Source organism: Mytilus edulis, chromosome 1, assembly GCF_963676685.1.
Source record: "Mytilus edulis chromosome 1, xbMytEdul2.2, whole genome shotgun sequence".
In the NCBI taxonomy this organism is placed as follows: domain Eukaryota; kingdom Metazoa; phylum Mollusca; class Bivalvia; order Mytilida; family Mytilidae; genus Mytilus; species Mytilus edulis.
Window position 1 is genome coordinate 90464955 of NC_092344.1, and position 22041 is coordinate 90486995.

Genomic DNA, 22041 nt, shown 5'->3' on the forward strand with positions numbered 1-22041 from the left:
ACATTTCTAACATTTATATTTATTATAAGTACATGTATACAAATATCAAACATACAATTTATCATTCACTAGAGCACTCACAGCAATTAGTGATTTAGCCAATATGAATATAAAGAGATGCGGCGTATTATGTCTTACTCTATGAGACAGCAACCCAAAGGAATGATAACAGACATAAGTCATGCTAAGATTTATATATGAAGTGTCGTCAACGATATTTTTATGGCCTAGGGAATTGTAAATAGATTTAGCAGAGCATGTCAAAGATCAGCATCAAATTAATAGAATGTTACAACATTTACATATAACTAACTATTCATGTTCAAGGCCAGATCAAAATAAACAATTTATCCAGATATTAAATGGATAAGAAGCAAATGTGGTCAACCTGGATTGAGGATTGCTGATGGAAGAAAAACGTCGGAAAGAGGCCGAAATATGTTTTTCAACTTTGCACACAAGAACTCACAAAAAGGTGTTGCCTGGATTCTTAAACTTGCAGAGAACGTTTCACACTTTTAATATTTGTATCCTAATTTATATATTTATCAAATGATGTCCACTAAGATGATTGCAATAAAGTGTCTTTTGTCTGTCGAAATCCCCATTGTCACAGAAAATGTCTAATATGAAATTAACTAGATAAGAACAAACATACTTTAGATAACCTTTAGCTTTGGATTGTTAGTTTTGCTCATTTTTTGTTGAATGTTTTGCGGTCTTCTGTGTGTCTTTTTTTTTTTTTTTTGACTTATGGTTTAGATACTAGATACATCAGATACTGTTTAGGATCAATTTGTCAAATAAGACAGTAAGAAAGTGATAAAAGTAAATAAAAACTAGCATTTAAAATATATTAAAACCTTATGCAAGGTGGACGTGTTGGGCGGAACTGTAAATTGATTTTGTATCAATTGTACATTTATTTATTGAAATAATTATATTCCCTAATGCGTTATCATCCAAGAGAACTTTATTAAATATAATGTATGTAGCAACAAAAGACATCCACAGAATTACTGGCGGTTCCTGGCTTTTGACTGGCACCAAACCCTCCTTATAACCGTGTAAAGCGGTGTAAAAGTACGACATAAGAACAAAATATTAAAATCAGTTGAAAGGGTTTATGTGATCAATTATGAGCACAGAAAAATCCTGAGTACTTTTATATATAAACACCGAATTTAAATAACATCTTCATGTGTCCGATGGGAGTGATTTTGGTAGTGATAGCTCTCACAATTTCTCATTATGGCTAATATATTTAATATTTTCCTCCTTAAAACGTAAAGATATGATCTCAGATTTCCCAACTTCTTGTTTTGTTGATATTCTTCATTTCAATTTTGTATTAGTCCAAGACAGTTAATGCTTTTGGTCATCTTTCGAGTCTTGGAAGCTATGTTACGATAAGTTGTTATTTTGTTTGGTCTGGGTTTTTTTCGAGGGAGGTAATGAGTTGCTCTTGGTAGCTCTTGGTTGCTCTTGGTAGCTCTTGGTTGCTCTTTTTTTTCTTCAAGTATCTGTTATTTGGTCAATTAGATGTGTTTCTATTATCGCTAGGGTTTTTAAGTGACGATGGTGTTTCTTGTACTGTTGTTGCTGACATGCACAGATAAATGAATAAGTTAATAACGAGAGAAAGAAATATTGTTCTTTATTAACAGAAGTACAGCTTTGTCATTTTTATGCTAAATAAAAAGAGCCGTTTATAATAGCAGTTTACAGTATAGCAAATACTATGACCAGACATGCACACACACGCACACACACACAACCCACACACATACATATGAATTAATCAACTTTTAAACGAAGTTTTCGTCATATAACATTTCGTTAAACATAAATCATTAGGTTGTTGTATACCTTGATCTTTTTGTCAGAAAATATAAACTGCTTAATATTCCAAGACAACATACATGGGGAATACAAATGAATTTTGTAGTCACCACAAGAAAATAAAATCCATTGATTTTAGTTTTATACTATCATCAAACTGACAGTAAATTTATAAATATTAAATTCCAGTATACTTCGTGTTCTTTTAAAAGAAAACGGCTAAATTTCAGTAAACTTTGTGTTCTTTTAAAATAAAACGGCTTCTACCGAGGAAGTAGTAGACGGCACTAATATACCCAGCCCTCTCTTGACAGGTTTCAGCCTATACCACAGGCGGCAACAAAACAGTATCAATTACATGGATCACTCCATTGACAACTGAAATATCCGCTGTTGTTATTTTGCAGTCATTTACCATCAACTTATCTGACAAATAAAAAAACAAATTTTATCATTAATTTTTTTTGAAAACAACTGGATATATGTGTAGCCGTAACGGTTAATTGTAAGCTTTCTATCTTATTTTTCTTGTTTGTATTTGTCTTGTGCCTTTCATACACATTTGTTGTTACAGCATCTAATTGAAATTTTGAATGTGTATGATTCACCGAACTAAAGAGACTACACAATCTATAAGGGTTCTGACATTTCGTAACAACCAATACTTTTTCTGCAGGAAAGTATTGTTGAAATATATTTTTGGATTATCACATCATCGTATCTACAGTCTACTGCAATGTTTATGAGGTTTTTGTATGAAGTTACTCTCAAATACAGTTACAAATGTTCAGAACGACACGATTTATGTCATAAGATTAAGTAGCTTGCCTTTAGTAGCCGAAACATTCTTTGATTATCAATATTTGCTTGTAACTGCCTGTAATTTTGTTGGCTAAGTGAATCAGTTTCAAAGTGGTTTTTTTCCTTTCTAGGTTCTTTAATGTGCACTTTGGTATTTCAATTATCGGGTTTAGAAGGGACGGGTTGAAATTAAAAAAGTTCACGTAACCCCGCCAGATGTTCATGTGCCTGTTCCAGTTCAAGAACCTCTTCACGTGCTGCTTTTGTGTAGATGCAGATCTTTGATTGTCCCTTAATTCATACACATTACTAAACTCAACAAAGGAGATTACATACAAAAAAGACAGTCTTAGTGTCTATTGTCGAAAATCATATGGCGGCTTTATATTCTTTTTAGCTATTAATGTTTGGTAGCTCCCATTCAATCGGCGTTACCCAACATATTCTTTATTCGGATCAATCAAATAAGAACCACGACACCAAAAATCGGTGTAGCAAAAATAAAAGAAAGAAATAATTGATGCAAGCTATACTTTATTGTAGTTTTAACATGGGTAGGCATTATATTCGTGATTATTTTTGCCTGAGCGATAGTGAGGGTTAAGATAACACAAATATAATGCCTACCCATGTTAAAACTACAATAAAGTATAACTTGCATCAATTATTTCGATTCTGATTAGGACAATCAAGGTGATTGCTATGTCCGATGTGTATAAGGGTAAAGCGACTGTGTAGGCTCTTCCACGAACCTCCCTTTTTTGTTTGAAACGGCTGGCACTGTGATTTTTCAGAGTGAGGAGTTTTTGAACAGCCAACATGAACGGTTGTCGTATCTAGGTCAAATATGTCAATTTCGGAATGCAACACATTACAGTCATAATAATGAATTAGTAACAACATGTGCATCATTTAAGAGTTTGGAGGTGTTTTAAGTTAATGAAATATGTATTAAATGCATGCCAATTTGATAAAATTCATTATTTTGCAGTAGTCAATATACGCATGTGCAACAAAAATATTGGATTTAGAGCACGGGTTTATAAATAAAGCGAAAGAAGCACGTCATATTAGAATACGAAATAAATAATCCTTAAAATTTTACAAATTCCATAATTTTGTCGAAATCTATATCAATTTACTATTTCGTGTGTGTAACTGTTTGTAGTAATATTATGGCGTCACAATAGTGATATCTTTACTTTTTAAAATGAATTACCTGGATTCATTGTGATATTTAAAGATCTGCCTTCTACTGTTTGTAGTACCATTCCATTCGTCAAACCAGCAGTGTATATAGTTCCTTTCACTAAGTGATAATTTAAAGCATCTACAAAATTAAAGATGTGTTTTTCACCATATCAGATTAACAGCCCATGTTCATTTGGCTTTTGTCAAGTGCGCAAAGATATTTTGTGAGAGGATATTTTTTTTTCTTCAACCAGATATTTACGTTATCATAGCTTGACAACTTCAATGCAATCGTTTGCTCAATTTTCTACAGAAAATATCTAAGATAATGTCATAATTTGAAATAACACGAACGGTCTTCAATATATCACATTGGGAAAAAAAACAGTTTAACTAAAAGAAAGTATCAACATAATCTGTCATTTAATTCTAAACCAACTTAAAAAATAAGGCAGAAAACAACAGAAACTAGTGAAAACTCGATGCAAAGAAGTGGGTCACTTCTCTCTGGTTAGTTAACACGAAAGCCTTTTCGAAGAGTAAAAATAGCAATACGATAACTTCATGTTTTGACAATATATTGGGAATACGTACGTGTATTTAAAATAGACTCTCAGTAAAGTTCGGTTTGAACGAAGGAGTTAAATCCCATGTCTCATGCAGGGATAATGACAAGCTCTCTTCGAGAAAACATTTGTATATCGATTTTTTAACAAATTAATTGAAAAGTTGTTCTTTACTAGTTTGAAGAAACAAGAATGATTTAAGTGCCTTATATGGTCGGTAATACTTTTCCTTTAAATTTTTGGTTCGCGTATGTTTCTATTCAGTCAGTTCGAGTGCATCATGTATTCATAACCAAAAGTATGTAAAATATGCAAGTGATCATAAATAAATTTACCTGTAAGTTTTTTGTCATCACTAACTAATTTAATCAAAAGGTATGGAGGGAATTGGTCAAAAGCTGTATCTGTTGGCGCAAATAACGTAAAAGGTCCATCTGCAAATAGAAAAAAAAAGTTATTTAAAATATATATCATCGACATTTACAGTGACAAAACTTTCCGCTTGCAATTTCATGTCCAGAAAAGGTTTCCATTGCATTGTAATATTATGTAATAAAAAAAAACATGACTTGAAAAATACGTGTGCTGAGTAACTTCATAAGCTCAAGCACATGCCGTAAATCCATAATCCATAACATTAACTAAACGTTATAATTCAAACTGATACATGCCAACCTAAATGTGAAATTGAATTTGAGCACTAAGTATTATATTCCTCATAATATGACAATGTCCGAAAAAATATTAGCATGGTAACAAATGCTACCGTTCTTTTCTAATAAACTGTCCAATGGTATAGCAATTTTAACAAAAACGAATGTTCCAATTTTCCTAGTCAAACATGGTTTCGGAGAATTTGAGATTTTATATCGTTTTTTTTCATAATTATATTACTCCCATTGCCTTTGTATATCTAAGAATTTTCAACAGTTTGCTCTAAACGTTTAAGATGCCATGTCTAGAAAAGAAAAAAAGCCAACTTTCAGCAATTTCAATGTATAAAATGCATGATTTAAATATAGCTTTATGGAGACATCCTTCTCACATGTATATATGCTTTTTGATAAACGAAAATAGTTCTGAAAAATGTGATTAAAACTATTAAACATGAACGCGAACTCAATCATTCTTACCTATTAACTTGCGTTCTAGTTTGACCTTTACAAACGAATGAACGAATTTATAAAACTCGCCATCGCTGGCTAAGTACTGGAGCATGTTTTGACTTGGTAACGGCACAAGGACCTTGTCAATCACATGGATAACACCATTTGTTGCGTTTTGGTCAGTAAGTAAAACTTTACTTCCATCTATTACTATTTTCTGAAGAAATATATAGATATGAATAGTCAAAGATTATCGGTCCAGGTTTTAAAAGAAAATAAATAGTTCCATATATGTTAATCAGTAAAAAGGAGTCAATTGAATACCAGACAACAATTTTAATTTTGTGCGGGGTTAAAAAAAAATTTGTAATCTCAATCCTCAACTTTTATTATCAATCAATAAAACACCTTTTACTATCAATCAATAAAACAACACAATATGCATAATATTAATAGGTGTACAATGAGAATCATTATGCCCGCGTCACACTGTCCCGATTTTTACGCCGATGGCAACACGATAATGGAAATTTTCAAAATCGGGACTGATCGTATCCAGATCGGGCTATTCGTAGTGCCATCTTTAACCATCTTTAACCATCGGCCACTTTTTCTAGCCTTCGGGGACAACTTCGGGAAGGGTTCTAAATTTTTTAACATGTTAAAAAATCCCCGAAGGTGCGTCCGATGTTGAGGGTTCGTATTGAGTTCGTATCACCATCCTCACCATCGTAATGTCACCGGGAATGCATCTTTGCACATCGTATTGCATTCGTGTTTCCATCGTTTCCATCGGGCAGTTTTGACATTGCGATGTCTACACGAATGAATCACGAAGATACCCGAGGGTCTTACGATGGCAACACGACTTCGTGAAGACCTCGTAATCCCGTCGTGTTGCCATCGAATAAGAGTACGAAGGCGACAAGATGGAACTACGACGGCAATAAATCCAGCTAAATGTAAAAGTTAATTTTCGCGCTAAAATACATTTAAAGTGCCATGCGCGATATGCACTGGTCAGTCTAATACGACAGTTAAGAAAGACGTTCACAAAATATGGAGCTCATATCATATGATTCTATGAGAACAAGAAAGGCGACAGCGTTGTTTCTATTAATTCAAATGGAACAAGAAGAGCAGCTATTACAGGCACAGGATTTACTTTTACAAGTAAAATATTATTTTTTTGTCAATTTTTCATATCAAGTGACATAATGAAAATCATAAACGCGCCTCGTACACCAACACTGCAGGTACACGTATATAGGGAAACCAACTTTTTCTGATTTTTTTTGTATCGTCTGAGTTGTTGTCACACGAATGTTTACTCCATAACCATTTTGTTTTCTATATGTCATATTTTGCCGCATTTGTTGCTTTCCCCACATCCTTCCTTTTGTCTATATTATTATGATATTCTCCTGGAAAGAGCTCTTTTTTTTCTTCTTAAAAGGGATCAACGAACCCATTACCTTACCTTTAAGATAGATCAGTAAACATGGGCATAATTATGGGTGATTATTCAGACTAGTGCACACATTTTACAGTTCAAACAAGGCAATGCCGAGCGTGGTATCCCCTCGTATGTAACATATTGGGGACAAATATGGACACTATATTTGTATATGACACATGCAGAAAATTGTAAATTGAATATGCATATTTGATACATAAACTATTTTTTAGAAATCAACCAAAACATTCAGTAACTGGAAATACCTTTAATATTGTCTTTAGAACCAGCAGGTTAAAAATGAGCAACCAATTTCCTGTGTATTATGCTATTTCAAGGAGAAAAAACAAGTCCATCTGCATGACCTTGACCTTTGGTCTTGAACGTAAAAAATGTCAGATCATTACAAGAAGGAACAATATACCAAATGTGGTTAAAATCTTTTGAAGCATATTGGTTTTAGAGTGTCCACAAGGGCGGTATTGCCTTGTAATACAACTGCCACTGTGACCTTGACCTTTGAACTTTAAAGTCAATAGCGCTTAAGATATTCTTAACGAGTAACACCATACCAAGTTTTGAGTATTTTGATTCTAGAGTGTCCATAACAATTGTATCTACACGCAACTTACATGTAGTAGGCGAGGGGATAATAAACTAAGTTTTATAAGAATTAGACAAAAAGATCGATTTCCCGCCATGCATGGCAGACTTGTACAGAAACGATATGTTGTCGAAATTCTGTTCGTATCTTTTAGACATCGTATGGCCATCGCGCCATCATCGTAATCCATCGTGTAGCCTTCGTAATCCATCGTGTAGCCTTCGTGATCCATCGTGTAGGCTTCGGCTGAGATATGAAGCTTAAATACCCGTCTTCGGTTAACCTTCGTATGTCCATCTTTTGCTATCATATATAATTTCGGCACCATCGTATAGACTTCGTTATTCATCGTACTTGCTTCGGTCACTTTTTGGTATTTTAACGAGATCGGGACCAACTTCGTACGAACTTACAATTTTCGCATTCGGGTGTCCATCGTATATAAAAATCGGGACAGTGTGACGCGGGCATTAGAGAAAATAGCACCAAATTTCCTTTAAATGGAAACCTAAACAAAGCACAAAAAAAAAATAGTAGCGCGTGGAAGAGGGCTCGCAGTTGCTGAACGGAAATTTAAAATACTTTCCCGGCTGATATTAACCATGCCGTCCCACATAGATGAATAAGTGATGGAGATAATCCATCGTTCGATATTGGCGAGTAAATGACAAGATACAAAGCAGACTGATTCAGTTATGTTTGATGGCATACAACACGGTTTCATTGTAACAAACTTTCCGTATAGATGATGAAATAATTTTTTTTCGTGATTTTTACGATAAATTTTTACAACCGACGAAACTCTTTTTTCCTTGACGTCATAATATTTACCTTATTATAAAGGTTGATCCTAACTTTCATGTTATTGTTAAGGGTGGGTATCCTTTTCTCATTTTTTAACTCCTTGGTATATATCTTCCAGCTTAGTATATGGAACAAAAGTACAGACTTTAACAGCTCCTTGTCTTTCATTATCTTATTTAATACACCATCTGCTAAAGCATCAAATGCATTATCTGTTGGTACAAAAACTGTAAACGGACCTGCAAATCATACATAAAAATTTAAAACACATTGAAAAAGTCGAAAAATACTGTATATGTGGTATCTGTTTTGAGGTACTATATATAATGAAACCCCTTGGAACGGGTACTAATTTAAAGCAACTTCAAGAGACAAAACGTTGCTTATCCCACCTTTTTAAAAAGATATGATCTAGCCAGTGTTTATGAATTGTCATGAACTTACTAATACATTTTGTGAGTAAACTTCAAGGTCACAAAATTATGTGATCGTGATAAATTAGGACGGCAGTATAGTTTACCCGGTGTTCAAATCTCGTAAATGAATTAGAAAATAGTAAAATCACAAAAATTCCTAACTCCGACGCAAAATCAAAAGCTCAAACACATCGAACTGTCATGTTCCTGACTTGGAACAGGCATTTCCTCATGTAGAAAATGGTGGATTATACCTGTTTTATAGCTTGCTAAAATTCTCACTTGTATGACAGTTGCATACAATTTCATTATAATGACGACGATGTGTTAACAAAATCAACAGACATAATAAGTAAAAATGTCAAAAATAGGGGTACAGCAGTCAATATTGTGTTATATCTTAATCACTATGAAACAAACAAATATGTAAACAAACATTTACCATGGCACAATAAAACAATGGCGGAATGTATAAGTACAGAGCCACATCAAAACACGAAAAGGCATATAGACAAAGCATATTAACAAAAATATAAGAAAAGATTTCAAAAATTATCATAGAAAAAACACAATGTTTAAGAAAAAAACCCGTCAAGGTAACAAACAAGAACCGAAAAAATCGCATGAATTTCAAAAGGAGCGGGACCCTTTACGTAATAAGTGATAGTGACATAAATCTTATGTAGACTAAGTATTGATTTCAGTCCTTTTTCCACATAACTCTGTTGGAGCAGTTTTTGTGTAAGAAGCATATTAGAAGCACACCCCGTTAATGAAAGCCAAAGAATGTAAACATGAACGAGCTTAACGTATCAACTTACATTTGTTAAACGCTATACGATGAAACAGAAAGTATGTTACTGCTACTACCGGTAAATGGGAATTGACAATTGGAAAGTTGAAATCATCACGATTGACATCGATTTTAGTTTGAAGTAGTCTAGATGTATCACTATTGAGGAAACGACTAAGATATAAGGAGGACCTTCTGTACCTTTGCTATGATCATTAATCGCAAGTTCACTTTGATATATAGGATTTACACACTCATTGAAATGTGGTAAAACTGGGATTGCAAATTGACGGTTTCGGCTTTTCTGTTACGTGTAAAGAGCATTGTGGTTTATATGCTCTCCAACGTTTTATACATAGATTTTTTCATATTACATTAACGGTACCAATTTTCCTGCACCAGATGCGCATTCGACAATACAATACATGTCTCTTCAGTGATGCTCGTGGCCAAAATATTTGAAATCCAAAGCCTATATAAAAGATGAAGAGCTATGATCCAAAAGGTCCAAAAAGTACAGCCAAATGGATAGCATGAAAGTTATACCTAAATCACGCGTTGTCTTTTTAAAACGAGTGTTTATGCTGTTACAAATTTTATATTTTTGCTTTTAACGGGTTCTTGAAACACGATGTATTCACATATTGTACACATAGACATATGTATCATACGTTTTAAATATGTACTACATGCATAAAATATGTAGCTAGTTTTTAATAACGGTTTCTTGTAGCATTTTCATTTCTGAACCGAGTGGGTATCAAAGTTGCCAAATGTCTATTCCTATGAATGTAAACATTAAATATTACTATATGTAGTTTATAAGTGTATTTGTACAAGTTCTAGAGATATAAATACTCTTACCTGTACCAGATAACATGTCAGTTAGTCCAACATCGTCTAGTAGCCTAATGAATTTTAGACCATTCAATTTTTCAGCTAGTTCAGGTATTGTTTCTGCACTCGACAACCCGAAATACGCAATGATAATACAAATTAATGTTTTCATAGCAACTACAAGAGTTTTTGGAAACAAGTCTTCCAAAATTATATGACCTTTTATCTCGTACGGAAGTCACGACAGACGACATCTTAGTGACGCTAAGATAAAATTGTCTTATCAAGATTGCGCAATCGTCACATGTTGACAAATCAACATTATCAAACTGTATTTTTCACATATTATTAATAATATATATCTTTATTCTGTCAAACCTGTACTCATTTTATTAATCGAGTCAATACGCGTATATTTGGAACAAAAATATATTTAAGATGTAATTTTTTTAGGTTCTTTTCGTTTTTGATATAAAATGACTAAACACATACTACTTTACACTTTCAGATAGGAAACTCATACCATTCTAAACCACATCAGAGGACCGAAACTGTTTTCTGGATTTACGTTACGTCCAAAGCCAAATATCTGAAAGCCAAGTATGTTTTAGAACCGGAACAGTTCACGATCTACATCACAAAAAAAAACCATATAATAGCGAAAATCCATCTTAGCCCGCAAAGGATGTTGAGACCTTATTTCGTATCTTTCAAAATGTATTAACGGACAAATTTCGAAGGATTTGTTATACATCATGATTGATTGTCTACTAGCAGAGGTATAAACCCAGTGCTGTAAAAATGATAACAACACTTTATAAATTGCATTCCTCCGCAGCGCTTTGAAAGTGTGATTCAAAACGAAGTAAAGACTGCTGTTTAAATGTTTGCAAACACACAGACTATAGATGTTGAATAACACATTGCGATTTATCTGATTTTTTGCATCATTCAAAATCTTGTTTAGTTAATGCCATTATCAACATAGGAAAACGGAAAATTACTAGTAACAGTGAATTATTTTTTAGATAAAAGAGCCAATCATTTTCCTAAATGCACTATATTTCATATATCAAAACACGTATTTGTAGAAAGAAATCTTTTTAATAACGAAAAGACAACAATCAATAAAATAACATTTTGAAGTACAAATGAGGTTTGCAGACTTTCTCACATTGTTCTATTTAATCGAGTATAGTTTATTGTTGCGCATATTTTTCAACACATTAGTATATTCTGACGGTAATGATACTCGATCTGTATGATTATATACATGAAAAAACCCATACATATCATTTTGGTTAAATGAAATGATTCTCTGTTGAGAATTGTATAGAAGTTGCAGACATTACAATTGTCGATTGTGTGCTATATGAGACAAGAAGAACACACAGTTCAATTAGCTTACTGAAAATAATGGTTCATTTTGATCTGCGCCAATTTTGAATCATTACTTTTTATTCTAAAAGAAGGATGAAAGATACCAGAGGGACAGTCAAACTCATAAATCGAAAATAAACTGACAACGCCATGGCTAAAAGTGAAGGACAAACAGACAAACAATAGTACAACTGACACAACATAGAAAACTAAAGAATAAGCAACACGAACCCCACCAAAAACTGGGGTGATCGCAGGTGCTCCGGAAGGGTAAGCAGATCCTGATCCACATGTGGCACCCGTCGTGTTGCTCATGTTTTAACAAATCCGGCAAATAGTCGAATTCGGTAGGTCACATTCATGTAAGGGAAAGCGATTTTAGTTACAACGTAAGGAATATATCCGATATCATCTGTGAAACGGTTATTCCATAACTGTCAACCAACTCGTGATGGCGTTCGTAAAATTTACGAAGGGATGATTTCAACTTCACCATTTGGAACTCTTCGTTTAATAGCTTCCTTATAAGCAGCAACCCTCTATAAAGAAAATTATGATAGGAAATACAAGCACGGGAATAACGTATCAATTGGGAGATATAAACCCCGTATGCAAGCGCTGATGGAATGTTGCTACATAGAAATGGAAATTTCATAATTGGAAAGCTGAAATCATATCTTTTGTCGTAAAGTTTTGTTTTCAACCGACCCTCATTTTCAATTTCTAGATGTTAGTCAAGATATAAGACCGACTTAACTGTATCTGTTCGATCCTTTGTTTTTAGTTCGATTGGATAGATGCGTTCAAAATAGTCACAAAATTTTGAGTTATTTAGACAGAGAACATCATTTATATAGTGGAACATAAAGTTAAAGGATATTGCTTACTTCTTATTTTTCTTTCTAAGAAGTTCCTGTATGAAGTCAGCCTCATAATAATGAAGAAACAAGTCGGCGAGAAGAGGGGCACAATTGATTCCCATTGGAATGCAGACAGTCTGTTGAAAAACACGTCCTCCGAACAAAACAAATATGTTGTCAATCATAAAATCAAGCATCTTGATAATGTTAGATTCAGAGATTTTTTTGTTTAAATCAGAGTGATCCTTTACAAAGTAGGATTTATCCCTCCCTAAGACAAGTGACTTTTATCTACGTTGGCCATTCTTTTTTATGAAACAAAGCAATACCAACTCTTTCAATTTGTCTTTTAGTTTGGAATGTGGAATATTTGTGTAAAGTGTAGAAAAGTCAAATGTTTAAATAGTATATTGCAAGATGAAAGAGATTAAATTGTATGTACTCTAAAAGATCTTTGGAATTTTTTAGTATCCATATATGATTCACGCCACCTCTAGAATAGGCAGTTTCACAATAACTTTAAAACCTGGCTTTGATTACTGATAAAATAGATGTTAATAATTTAGAAAGAGGTTTCGTGGAGCACTTAGAAGACCCAGCAATATACCGTTGTTTGTAAGGACACTTATTTATGGCAATGTCAAAGCAAAAGTTAAAACAACTGATGGATTATCAGAAACTTTTACATGTAATTCTGGTGTGAGACAAGGTTGTACTTTAAGTCCTTGGTTATTTGCAATGTATATAAATGAACTTGCAACTGAAATTGAGAACAGTGGTGGAAATGGCATCTTTATACATGAGAACTTTCATAACGTTATGCTACTACTCTTCGCAGACGATCTTGCACTTATAGCCGATACACCAATTGATCTACAGAGAAGATTAAACAATTTAGAAAAGTATTGCGAAAAGTGGAATATGACTATAAACATGGACAAATCAAATATTGTTGTATTTAAAAATGGAGGTAAATTATCTAAAAACGAGAAGTGGTACTTCAATAATGAACCTTTAACAGTTGTCAGTTATTATAAGTATTTAGGAATATATTTTTCCAATAGACTGAAATGGACTTACTGTTGCAAAACATTACGAATGCAGTGTGAAAAGGCTCCGAACATGATAAAACATTGTATGTGTAAACTTGGAACTAGAGATATAAATCTTGGATTTAAGTTATTTGACTCTATGGTTGCTCCAATTCTTTATTATGGTGCAGAATTATGGGGAACAGAGAAAGTGAAAGACATTGAAACTGTTCAAAATAAATTTTGTAAATGGCTACTAGGAATGGGCCAAAAGACTAATAATCACATAGCAAGAGGTGAATGTGGCCGTCATGAACTATATATAAATTATGCGTGTAAACCTATTAAGTATTTTCTACACTTACAATGCATGGATGATAACAGACTTCCAAAACTATGCTATCGTATGATGTTTAAAATGAATGAACATGGACGTTTAAATTGGTGTTCTAAAGTGCAAAGACTATTATTTTCAAATGGATTTGGTGTTGTATGGGAAAGTCAAAGTGTTGGAGATGCAAAATTGTTTTTACATTTATTTAAACAGAGACTTACAGATATAAACTTACAATCTTGGTCAGATTATATTGGCAACTCATCAAAGTGTGCTTTTTATTCAAAAGTTAAGGATTATATTTGTATAAATGAAAATATACAGAAACTGTCATATAATCTTAGATATGAAATTTTTTCAATTTTATGTTCAAACCATAAGCTAGCTATTGAACAAGGTAGACATGAAAACCAACCAAGGGAAAATAGGTTGTGTAAAATTTGTAATACAAATGAAATAGAAGATGAATTCCATTTTGTACTAGTTTGTCCAATTTTGGCTGATATAAGGAGAAATTTTTTACCATCATGGTGTCAAAGTAATTGTAACAGAGACACTTTAACTAGTCTTTTTAGAACAGAAAATTTAATTACTTTGAAAAATCTGGCTGTATTTTTGAAAAAAGCTAAATGCTGTAGAGAAGAAGTCTTGTCACTATGACTTGATCAAATGAATATACTAAACATGCTAAATAAATAAATAAATAAATAAATTTATTACAAATACAAGTTTATAAAACTTTTTGAAAATTAATAGATATATATATATATATATGTTGGTAATATTTGTGTGTTGTATTGTTTAATATATGTTATTATTGAACTGTAGTTGATATTAAAATGTGAATTTATAAGTGTACCGTGGGCTGGAGGCCTGTTTTTGTACAATAAACTTGATTTGATTTGATTTGATTTGATTTGATAAGGACACTTATGTAGTTTAGGTATCCAATACAGTGATGGAATATCCAGTTCTTCATCTTTGTCCGAAATTCCAAAGGAACATAGAACAGACCTTTGATTATCCAGGATTTACTCTTTGGTAAGTGTCGTGAGGGTATATGTTGAGTTTCCAAGTAATTTGTCAGTACTTAATTCGTTTATCAAGCAGTTAATGTAATGAGTTTTACACACCAAAACGATGTTGTATGTTACAAGTTTGAACATTTTGATAGGTCAGTCATGCATTTTTAAATGAATTTTTCCAAAAAGGGAGGTAATTTTGACTGACAATTCTATAAAGGGAGGAAGCGACTGTATTATGGAAATATAAACATGATTGGCAAACAGTTGAGACTGTAAAAAAAAACAGAATTGCGAAAGAATAACTGCTCTGTTCTGTTTCGTACATAGCCTTCATACCTCGCAATGATATCCCAAATGATTTGTTGGAATAACTGAAATGGGATTTTTTTCAACTTTTTGACAAATTTAAAGATAATCACCAAAACATCTGAAAGACGTAGAAGCTTGATTTGAAGATGTTTTAATAAAGGTACAGGTAATGTAAATTTAACTGAGTTTCGTACAAACATCTATGAAATAGACCAAGGGCAAACATGTTTCGTTTTGGAGATGTATTATACATGTGGATTTATGTCACACTTTTAAATGTCCATTTGACTTGATAAATGCAAAAAATCTTAAATTTTAAGCAGATTGATAATATAAACATATCTTCAAACTTATAGTATGTAACGCCAGACGCGCGTTTCGTCTACTTATAATACTAATCAGTTGAACGCTCGAACCAAATCAGTTGTAAGGCTATATCAAATACTAAGTTGAAGAATATTGAAAACAATAAATCCCGAAAAGTTGTGTTAAATGCGGCGATGACAATATATGCATTGGGTAAGAATAGTGTTTTGATTAATTTAGATTTATGTAAAAGGATATTTTGTAGACCGTATCATGGATATTTCATGTCAACACAGAAGTGCTGGTGATCAACTGCACGAAACAATTCAATAACAAAGAGACATATCAATTTGCCTTCCTGCTGTTATGATTAGAGAGGAACTGATTATAGCCTTATTAAGATGTAACCCGTGTTCTTAATAAAAAGCCTGGTATCGTTGAAGATATTTTATATTGAAAGGCTAACAAGAGAACAAACATCAATTGTTGATTGCCGTACGGAACCTTTTAGCTGCTTACTTTTACGTCATTTGATCTGTAGTTAATCGTGCCATATCTTTTTTAATACACGCAGCGAACAATTTAAAAAACAAAACTAAATCAAGACCATAAGTGATATGCGTTTGTCAGGAAGAGTATTCATTTGAGTTGTTTAATATTTGTTTTCTGTGTAGAGGTTTTTAAAGACTGTTGTAATATTGTTTGTTAAGGTTTGTTTTTTTGCTAAAGTTTTTCATCCGTTTTTGCTTTTATTGCTCCCTTCTTGTCTCCTAGCTATTTTTGGGATGACAAAGAAATCAAATCCACCATATCTATATACCAACCTCATTGCTTAAAGTTTGTCAAAACATAAACAATTCTAATCAATTTTTAAAAATTTATTAAAATATTTTATAAACATCAACAAAATATATAACAATTAATAGATAATATAACTGTATTTACAATAACATTATGTTTTCTTATTTCGGAGGTAACAAAACTGTGTCAATGACATGGATGACGCCATTTGTGACGGGTACATTGGCCATGGTAACCTTGGCATCGTTTATCATCACACCACCTGCAAAATAAATAAAAGAAACAAATAGAAATTTTAAACAACTTCTTAGAACTGAAAAAAACTTTAGTTTGCAGTAACCATAGGATTAACGAGTTAAACGTATGGCAGAAACTATTGTCAATTTTTGGCAACGCAAGTGCCCATATGAAGACAGTACTGTCTTACATTAGCATCTATGCTGCGACATCAAAGGTGTTTCAAACAATCTCCATTTAGTAGAATTATAAACAATTAAAAAAATGTTTAATAAACTATCAGACTTTGAATCAATAATGGAGACCTACTGTCTAACAATTCATTAACTGTACACATTTATTGCATAAATATTTTAAAAGTGAAACAATCGTTTGAATAACTGTCAAGATAATAGAATAAATCCTAGGACAATTCATTGTATTGTATTTTATATATGTGTAACTTATATTACCTGAACTTAATTCTACTTTTACTGATTTGCCCTCTACAGTTGGTACCATTCCGTTTGATAGCCCGACACTGTAGACTGTTCCCTTAACAACATGGTACGTCAGCACGTCTACAATATAGGATGTAAAAGATTATATATTTTTTTCAAGACATTGCATGTATTATTTCTACTAAAGTGTTTGAAGGACACAAACCATGTCCCTCCCACAGCTGTTTATTCTCATTGGTATAATTGATAAAAATTATGATAACACTAAATAGCTTAACTTTTTAAGAAATCAACGAAAGACCAATTTGGAACAATGCCTACAGATAACAAATAAAGTATCTTCTCTCTTTATTTAGATATTCATAACATTTTCTAAATATACACACACAAACAAACAAACAATTGTTCATTTATATATGTATGTGCTGTCTCATTGACATTAACCACACCCTGCCCGCCCTATGACGAACTCAAAGCAATTGTACGAAAAATTGTACAACAGATATTTGATTCTCTATACAAAACACGTATGAATGATTATGATGTATATCATTATCGTTTGTCAAAAAGCAGGTTAACGAAGGATATGGAAATTAATACACCTTAAAGTTTGACAAGTCTTACCGATGAGAGCTGTCTGGTTCTGTAGAAGTTTGTTAATCGCATCTGGTGGGAGTTTGTTGAATGCTTCATTTGTTGGTGCAAACAAAGTAAATGGGCCACCTACAAAACACACATTTTTGTTACTGTAAAGGAAAAATCGAGAGAATTATTTAGCACTGAATTAAGTATAAACCTATTTTCATAAAACTGGCAGTCAGTGTTAATAGCGTAAATCCCTATACTGGTATTAAAAAATCATTGTATTTGTCAAATAAAGATACAAACATAATTGTATGATATTATTAAACAACTAGCTCTGGAGTTAGGTATCATTTAAGAAATAAAATGATGAAAACACGTAAACCTTTTTTAAATTGTCCGTTTATAAATTTTGAAATTATAAAGAAACTAAGGTTTCAACTCCCTCGTGCAAAGTTGACCTTAGCAGTATTTTTTTGTCATATAGCTCTTCAAATGTTTCGGTACTTAAACATCCTCGGATTCCAAATATTTGGCTTTGAACGTGCTTGATGAAGGTAAATCCAGAAAAGTGCTTCGGACGAATAAAAATATTAAACGTGTTGTTTTCAATTTTTTACAAGGTAAAAGAATGATAAATTATACTCCTTTTGCATTAAGAGACCTATAGTGACAATTTAATACATGCATGTTCTGTTCATATGTTGCAAGTTATTTTTTTACAGAAAAATAATAAGCTCTTGCATGTTTTGGGTTTTGATTTATTATTTCGATCTATCTTTCTTTATCTACCGGGAAAGCTATTGCTGTAATGTGTACTGTGTAAAAGTCAATATATTTGCACATTTGCTTTATGGGTAACTTTCTTGTGAGAACGAAACTCTATCGTTACTTTTCCTTTTATTATTTCCTGATAATGGTGTGAAATAAAAAAGAATAGACTTGCATACACAAAAACATTGGAACATTTATAGTCATTGATAACAGCTGCGTATATAAATCCCTTTCCTTTCAACATTGGAACATTTATAGTGACTGATAACAGCTGCGTATATAAATCCCTTTCCTTTCAACATTGGAACATTTATAGTGACTGATAACAGCTGCGTATATAAATCCCTTTCCTTTCAACATTTGAACATTTATAGTGATTGATAACAGCTGCGTATTTAAATCCCTTTCCTTTCAACATTTGAACACATATAGTGATTGACTACAGCTGCGTATATTAATCCCTTTCCTTTTTTGGACAAAATTAAATACAAAATGATAGTTTTATCCATCCTACCTGATAATGTTGCCCCAAGATTAGCTCTAACTACTGCGTATACAAGACTCGAAAAATCTTTTTGACTTGCTGCAAACTGTACAATATTTTGAGTTGGGATCTCTGCAAGTACTTGGTCAATGACATGGATGACGCCATTTGTTGCATTTTGGTCAGCCAGTACTACCTTGCTCCCATCTACAGCTACTGTCTGTGGGTTTTAAAAAATATGTATGACGCTATTGCGAATTTACAAAAAGGCACGGATATTCCAAATGCTAATGGGTTTTGTTGAGGAATCTTGATTGTATATCATCTATTTGTTTCTGACATTCTGCTTCAACTTATGATTTAAATAGCTCCTGTGGTATCTTTTAATCTTTGCTAATACCTAATGGTGTTTTATTTCAAATTGACCATTGTGTATTTGTGTACGTGTTACTGTTTGTTGAACAATTTGACATGCATCATTATGCATATATATATATATAATTGCTGTCACAACATATTTGCAAACATATTTTATTTTGTTATAAACATCTATGACGTACTTTTTAGTATTTTTATGAAATCTCAATGACCGCGATCCCATTTGTGTAAATTCTACTGAGAGAGAATTAATAAAAGAAAATATATGCTAAGCTTTATATTAAGATAACAAGATGGGATATAAAATGTCAATAAGACAACTATTCATTAAGACTAAAACATAAAGATGTAATAAATACAAATAAAATTGAAAATGGAAATGGGGAATATGTCAAAGAGACAACAGCCCAACCAAAGAGCAGACAACAGCTGAAGGCCACCAATGGGTCTTCAATGTAGCGAGAAACTCCCGTACAGGTTATCGAACCGTTCTCAACCATGAGCAAGGAACAAACTTACAAATACTACAACAAATGAGGGAAAATATACAACATATGAATGAGTTTTATGACTTTGGACATATACAAAAAGGTGGTAGAGTTGAACAGGTTTGCGACTTTACAGCCCTAACCTAACATGAACGGTGTTGTAACTCCACAACATAAGAACTGTGATAATGATCAGGAAAGAGCTTGATTCATCAGAGCACCCAGAGTACAAATAACAAATTACTAAAGACAAAAGACATTTACAGCGGATTTCATTGAGTTTGTAGCGAAAGGTAATAATTTTGGTTATTTTGCTTGTTAGCTTAACCGTGAAGTCATTATTAGGTCAGGTATACTGCCCTCCTTTCGAAGTAGCATAGTCCAACAGACAGATAGATTGGTTTTCTGTCGGACTAATCTATTCTTAAAGTAGGGTAGTTTACCTAACCTAACAATGACTTCACGGTTCAGCTAACAAGCAAGCTAACCTAAGATATTACCTCTGGCTACGCACTTAATGGAATTCGCTGTAAAGTTATACCGATTACTGAGTACTAGCTGGTTATGCATTTTTTGAATAGATATGAGGAAGATAGAAAATGTTTGAAAGCAACAAATTTACCTGTCCGTAAATATTAATTCTAGCTTTTGCACCATTTAGCGTGGTTGCTGTCATATCATTGGTTAATTGACTTGAGTAAACTTTACCGCTCAAGACATGGAACAGCAGTACAGACTTCAGCAGTTGTTTGTCATTCATTAATTTATTTAAAACAGCTGGAGGTAAAGCTGCAAAGGCTGCATCAGTGGGTCCAAATACCGTAAATGGACCTGTAATTTGGAGAACAGCTAAACATTAGTAGACGATAGATACTTTTGTGTAGTAAAACTGCATACAACCTTGCAGTTTAATTTGGGCTTTCACCATTTTGTTTGCTCTAAATGTTCTTTTATTAGGATACAAAAATTAGACAAGAAATAATTATCATACCAGATCAAATGCCTTGTAAGACTTAGCTTTTGTCTGTTTGTACTATGCATGTTGCTACAATGGTAGCTGAATGTTACAATCATCTATAATAAAACGAAGACCTAATATCAGAAATAACCACTGAAAAATGATAGTTATATATTGAATTTAATAAAACAAAGCCAGGTAATACTAGTAAACATGATGAAGTCTGCTGCTAGAATTTTATAGCACGTCATACGTATTCCTAATCAGAAGCAAATTTTGCTGGATATTTAAGAGTTGTTTTATTTAGTTTAAAACACATCTTTGATGAAAGGAGAAGGTCCAGTAAGACCCCTTTTTGGCCCCAAAATATAGCAGTTTTACAAAAATGTTAAAATGTAAACTTTTATTTATTAATTGAACAGTAGAATGCTTCTGTTACATAAATATAGGCTGTTTTTGACAATACAATGCACATATATCGGGTACAAGCACCATTAAGTCATGCTCAATCACTGAAATCTTCACAATTCTAGCATTTTAGTTAAATTTTAGACGGTTTTCGTGTAAAACGAAAGTGGCCGCATTCGTGTTCATCCTTAAAATAAAAATGTAAGTTGTATTTTATGATAATACATAACATATATAAAGGTTGAGGATGAACACGGAAGCGGCCCCTTTCATTTTTGACAGAAACCATCTGAAAAGTGGCATTTTTTTGCATATTTGGTAGATTTTTCATATTTGAGCTTGAATCGGATCGTTTTTAATGACAAAATCAGTTAAAATCATTCACTTATACTAATTGAATCAAATAAAATAGACACGTAAGTGTTTTAAAAAGCAGTCAAAATCTTTCGTCAGATGAACCTGAAACTTGAGGCCTAAATTGGTCCTTACCGGACCAACTCCTTTTCATGAGGGAAACGTAGTACTAGCATGTTTTATACCACAGAGACACCCATCACCATGACTCATTATAAATATTTGATATTTATTTCTTCTTTAATTTCCATTAAAAGTGAAAGAATATATGACTAACCTTGACCGGACAAAGTATCAGCAAGTCCTGCATCTGTGACTAATTTTACAAGAGTTTTAGCACCAAGTTTTTCTGCAAGTTCTGGTATTGTCTGCGCATTTGAAAGCACAAAACAGACCACTAACAAGATCATTTTCATGGTGCCAGTTATTTAATTATTCAACGTTAATAATCTCATTTGATTCGATATTCCTTTTAT

At 32.7% G+C, this 22041-nt stretch overlaps 2 protein-coding genes across 2 annotated transcripts; both read right to left on the reverse strand.

Annotated features, from left to right (window-relative positions):
* Positions 1–1634: 1634 nt before the first annotated feature.
* On the reverse strand, positions 1635–10680 carry LOC139494389 (transforming growth factor-beta-induced protein ig-h3-like). The gene is made up of 6 exons (XM_071282555.1): positions 10444–10680; positions 8398–8609; positions 5534–5723; positions 4736–4834; positions 3863–3973; positions 1635–2268 (listed from the first exon to the last, which is right to left on the reverse strand). The coding sequence occupies exons 1-6, from the start codon at positions 10586–10588 to the stop codon at positions 2165–2167; spliced, it is 861 nt and encodes a 286-aa protein (XP_071138656.1). The 5' UTR covers positions 10589–10680; the 3' UTR covers positions 1635–2164.
* A 5844-nt stretch (positions 10681–16524) lies between these two features.
* On the reverse strand, positions 16525–22034 carry LOC139494398 (transforming growth factor-beta-induced protein ig-h3-like). Its single transcript, XM_071282565.1, has 6 exons — positions 21843–22034; positions 20468–20676; positions 19010–19199; positions 17764–17862; positions 17152–17259; positions 16525–16724 (listed from the first exon to the last, which is right to left on the reverse strand). Exons 1-6 carry the CDS (start codon positions 21979–21981, stop codon positions 16624–16626), a joined length of 846 nt encoding a protein of 281 aa, XP_071138666.1. The 5' UTR covers positions 21982–22034; the 3' UTR covers positions 16525–16623.
* Positions 22035–22041: the final 7 nt, after the last annotated feature.

Excerpts from the sequence above, each read along its gene's own strand:
- LOC139494389 (XM_071282555.1), bottom strand. The coding sequence starts at position 10,588 with ATGAAAACATTAATTTGTATTATCATTGCGTATTTCGGGTTGTCGAGT. Across the intron at positions 5,724-8,397 it reads GGATCAACCTTTATAATAAG|AAAATAGTAATAGATGGAAG; the intron begins GTAAATATTATG and ends ATATTTCTTCAG. Across the intron at positions 3,974-4,735 it reads TGATGACAAAAAACTTACAG|ATGCTTTAAATTATCACTTA; the intron begins GTAAATTTATTT and ends TTAATTTTGTAG.
- LOC139494398 (XM_071282565.1), bottom strand. The coding sequence starts at position 21,981 with ATGAAAATGATCTTGTTAGTGGTCTGTTTTGTGCTTTCAAATGCGCAG. Across the intron at positions 19,200-20,467 it reads GAATTAATATTTACGGACAG|ACAGTAGCTGTAGATGGGAG; the intron begins GTAAATTTGTTG and ends TAAAACCCACAG. Across the intron at positions 16,725-17,151 it reads AAAAGTAGAATTAAGTTCAG|GTGGTGTGATGATAAACGAT; the intron begins GTAATATAAGTT and ends TTTATTTTGCAG.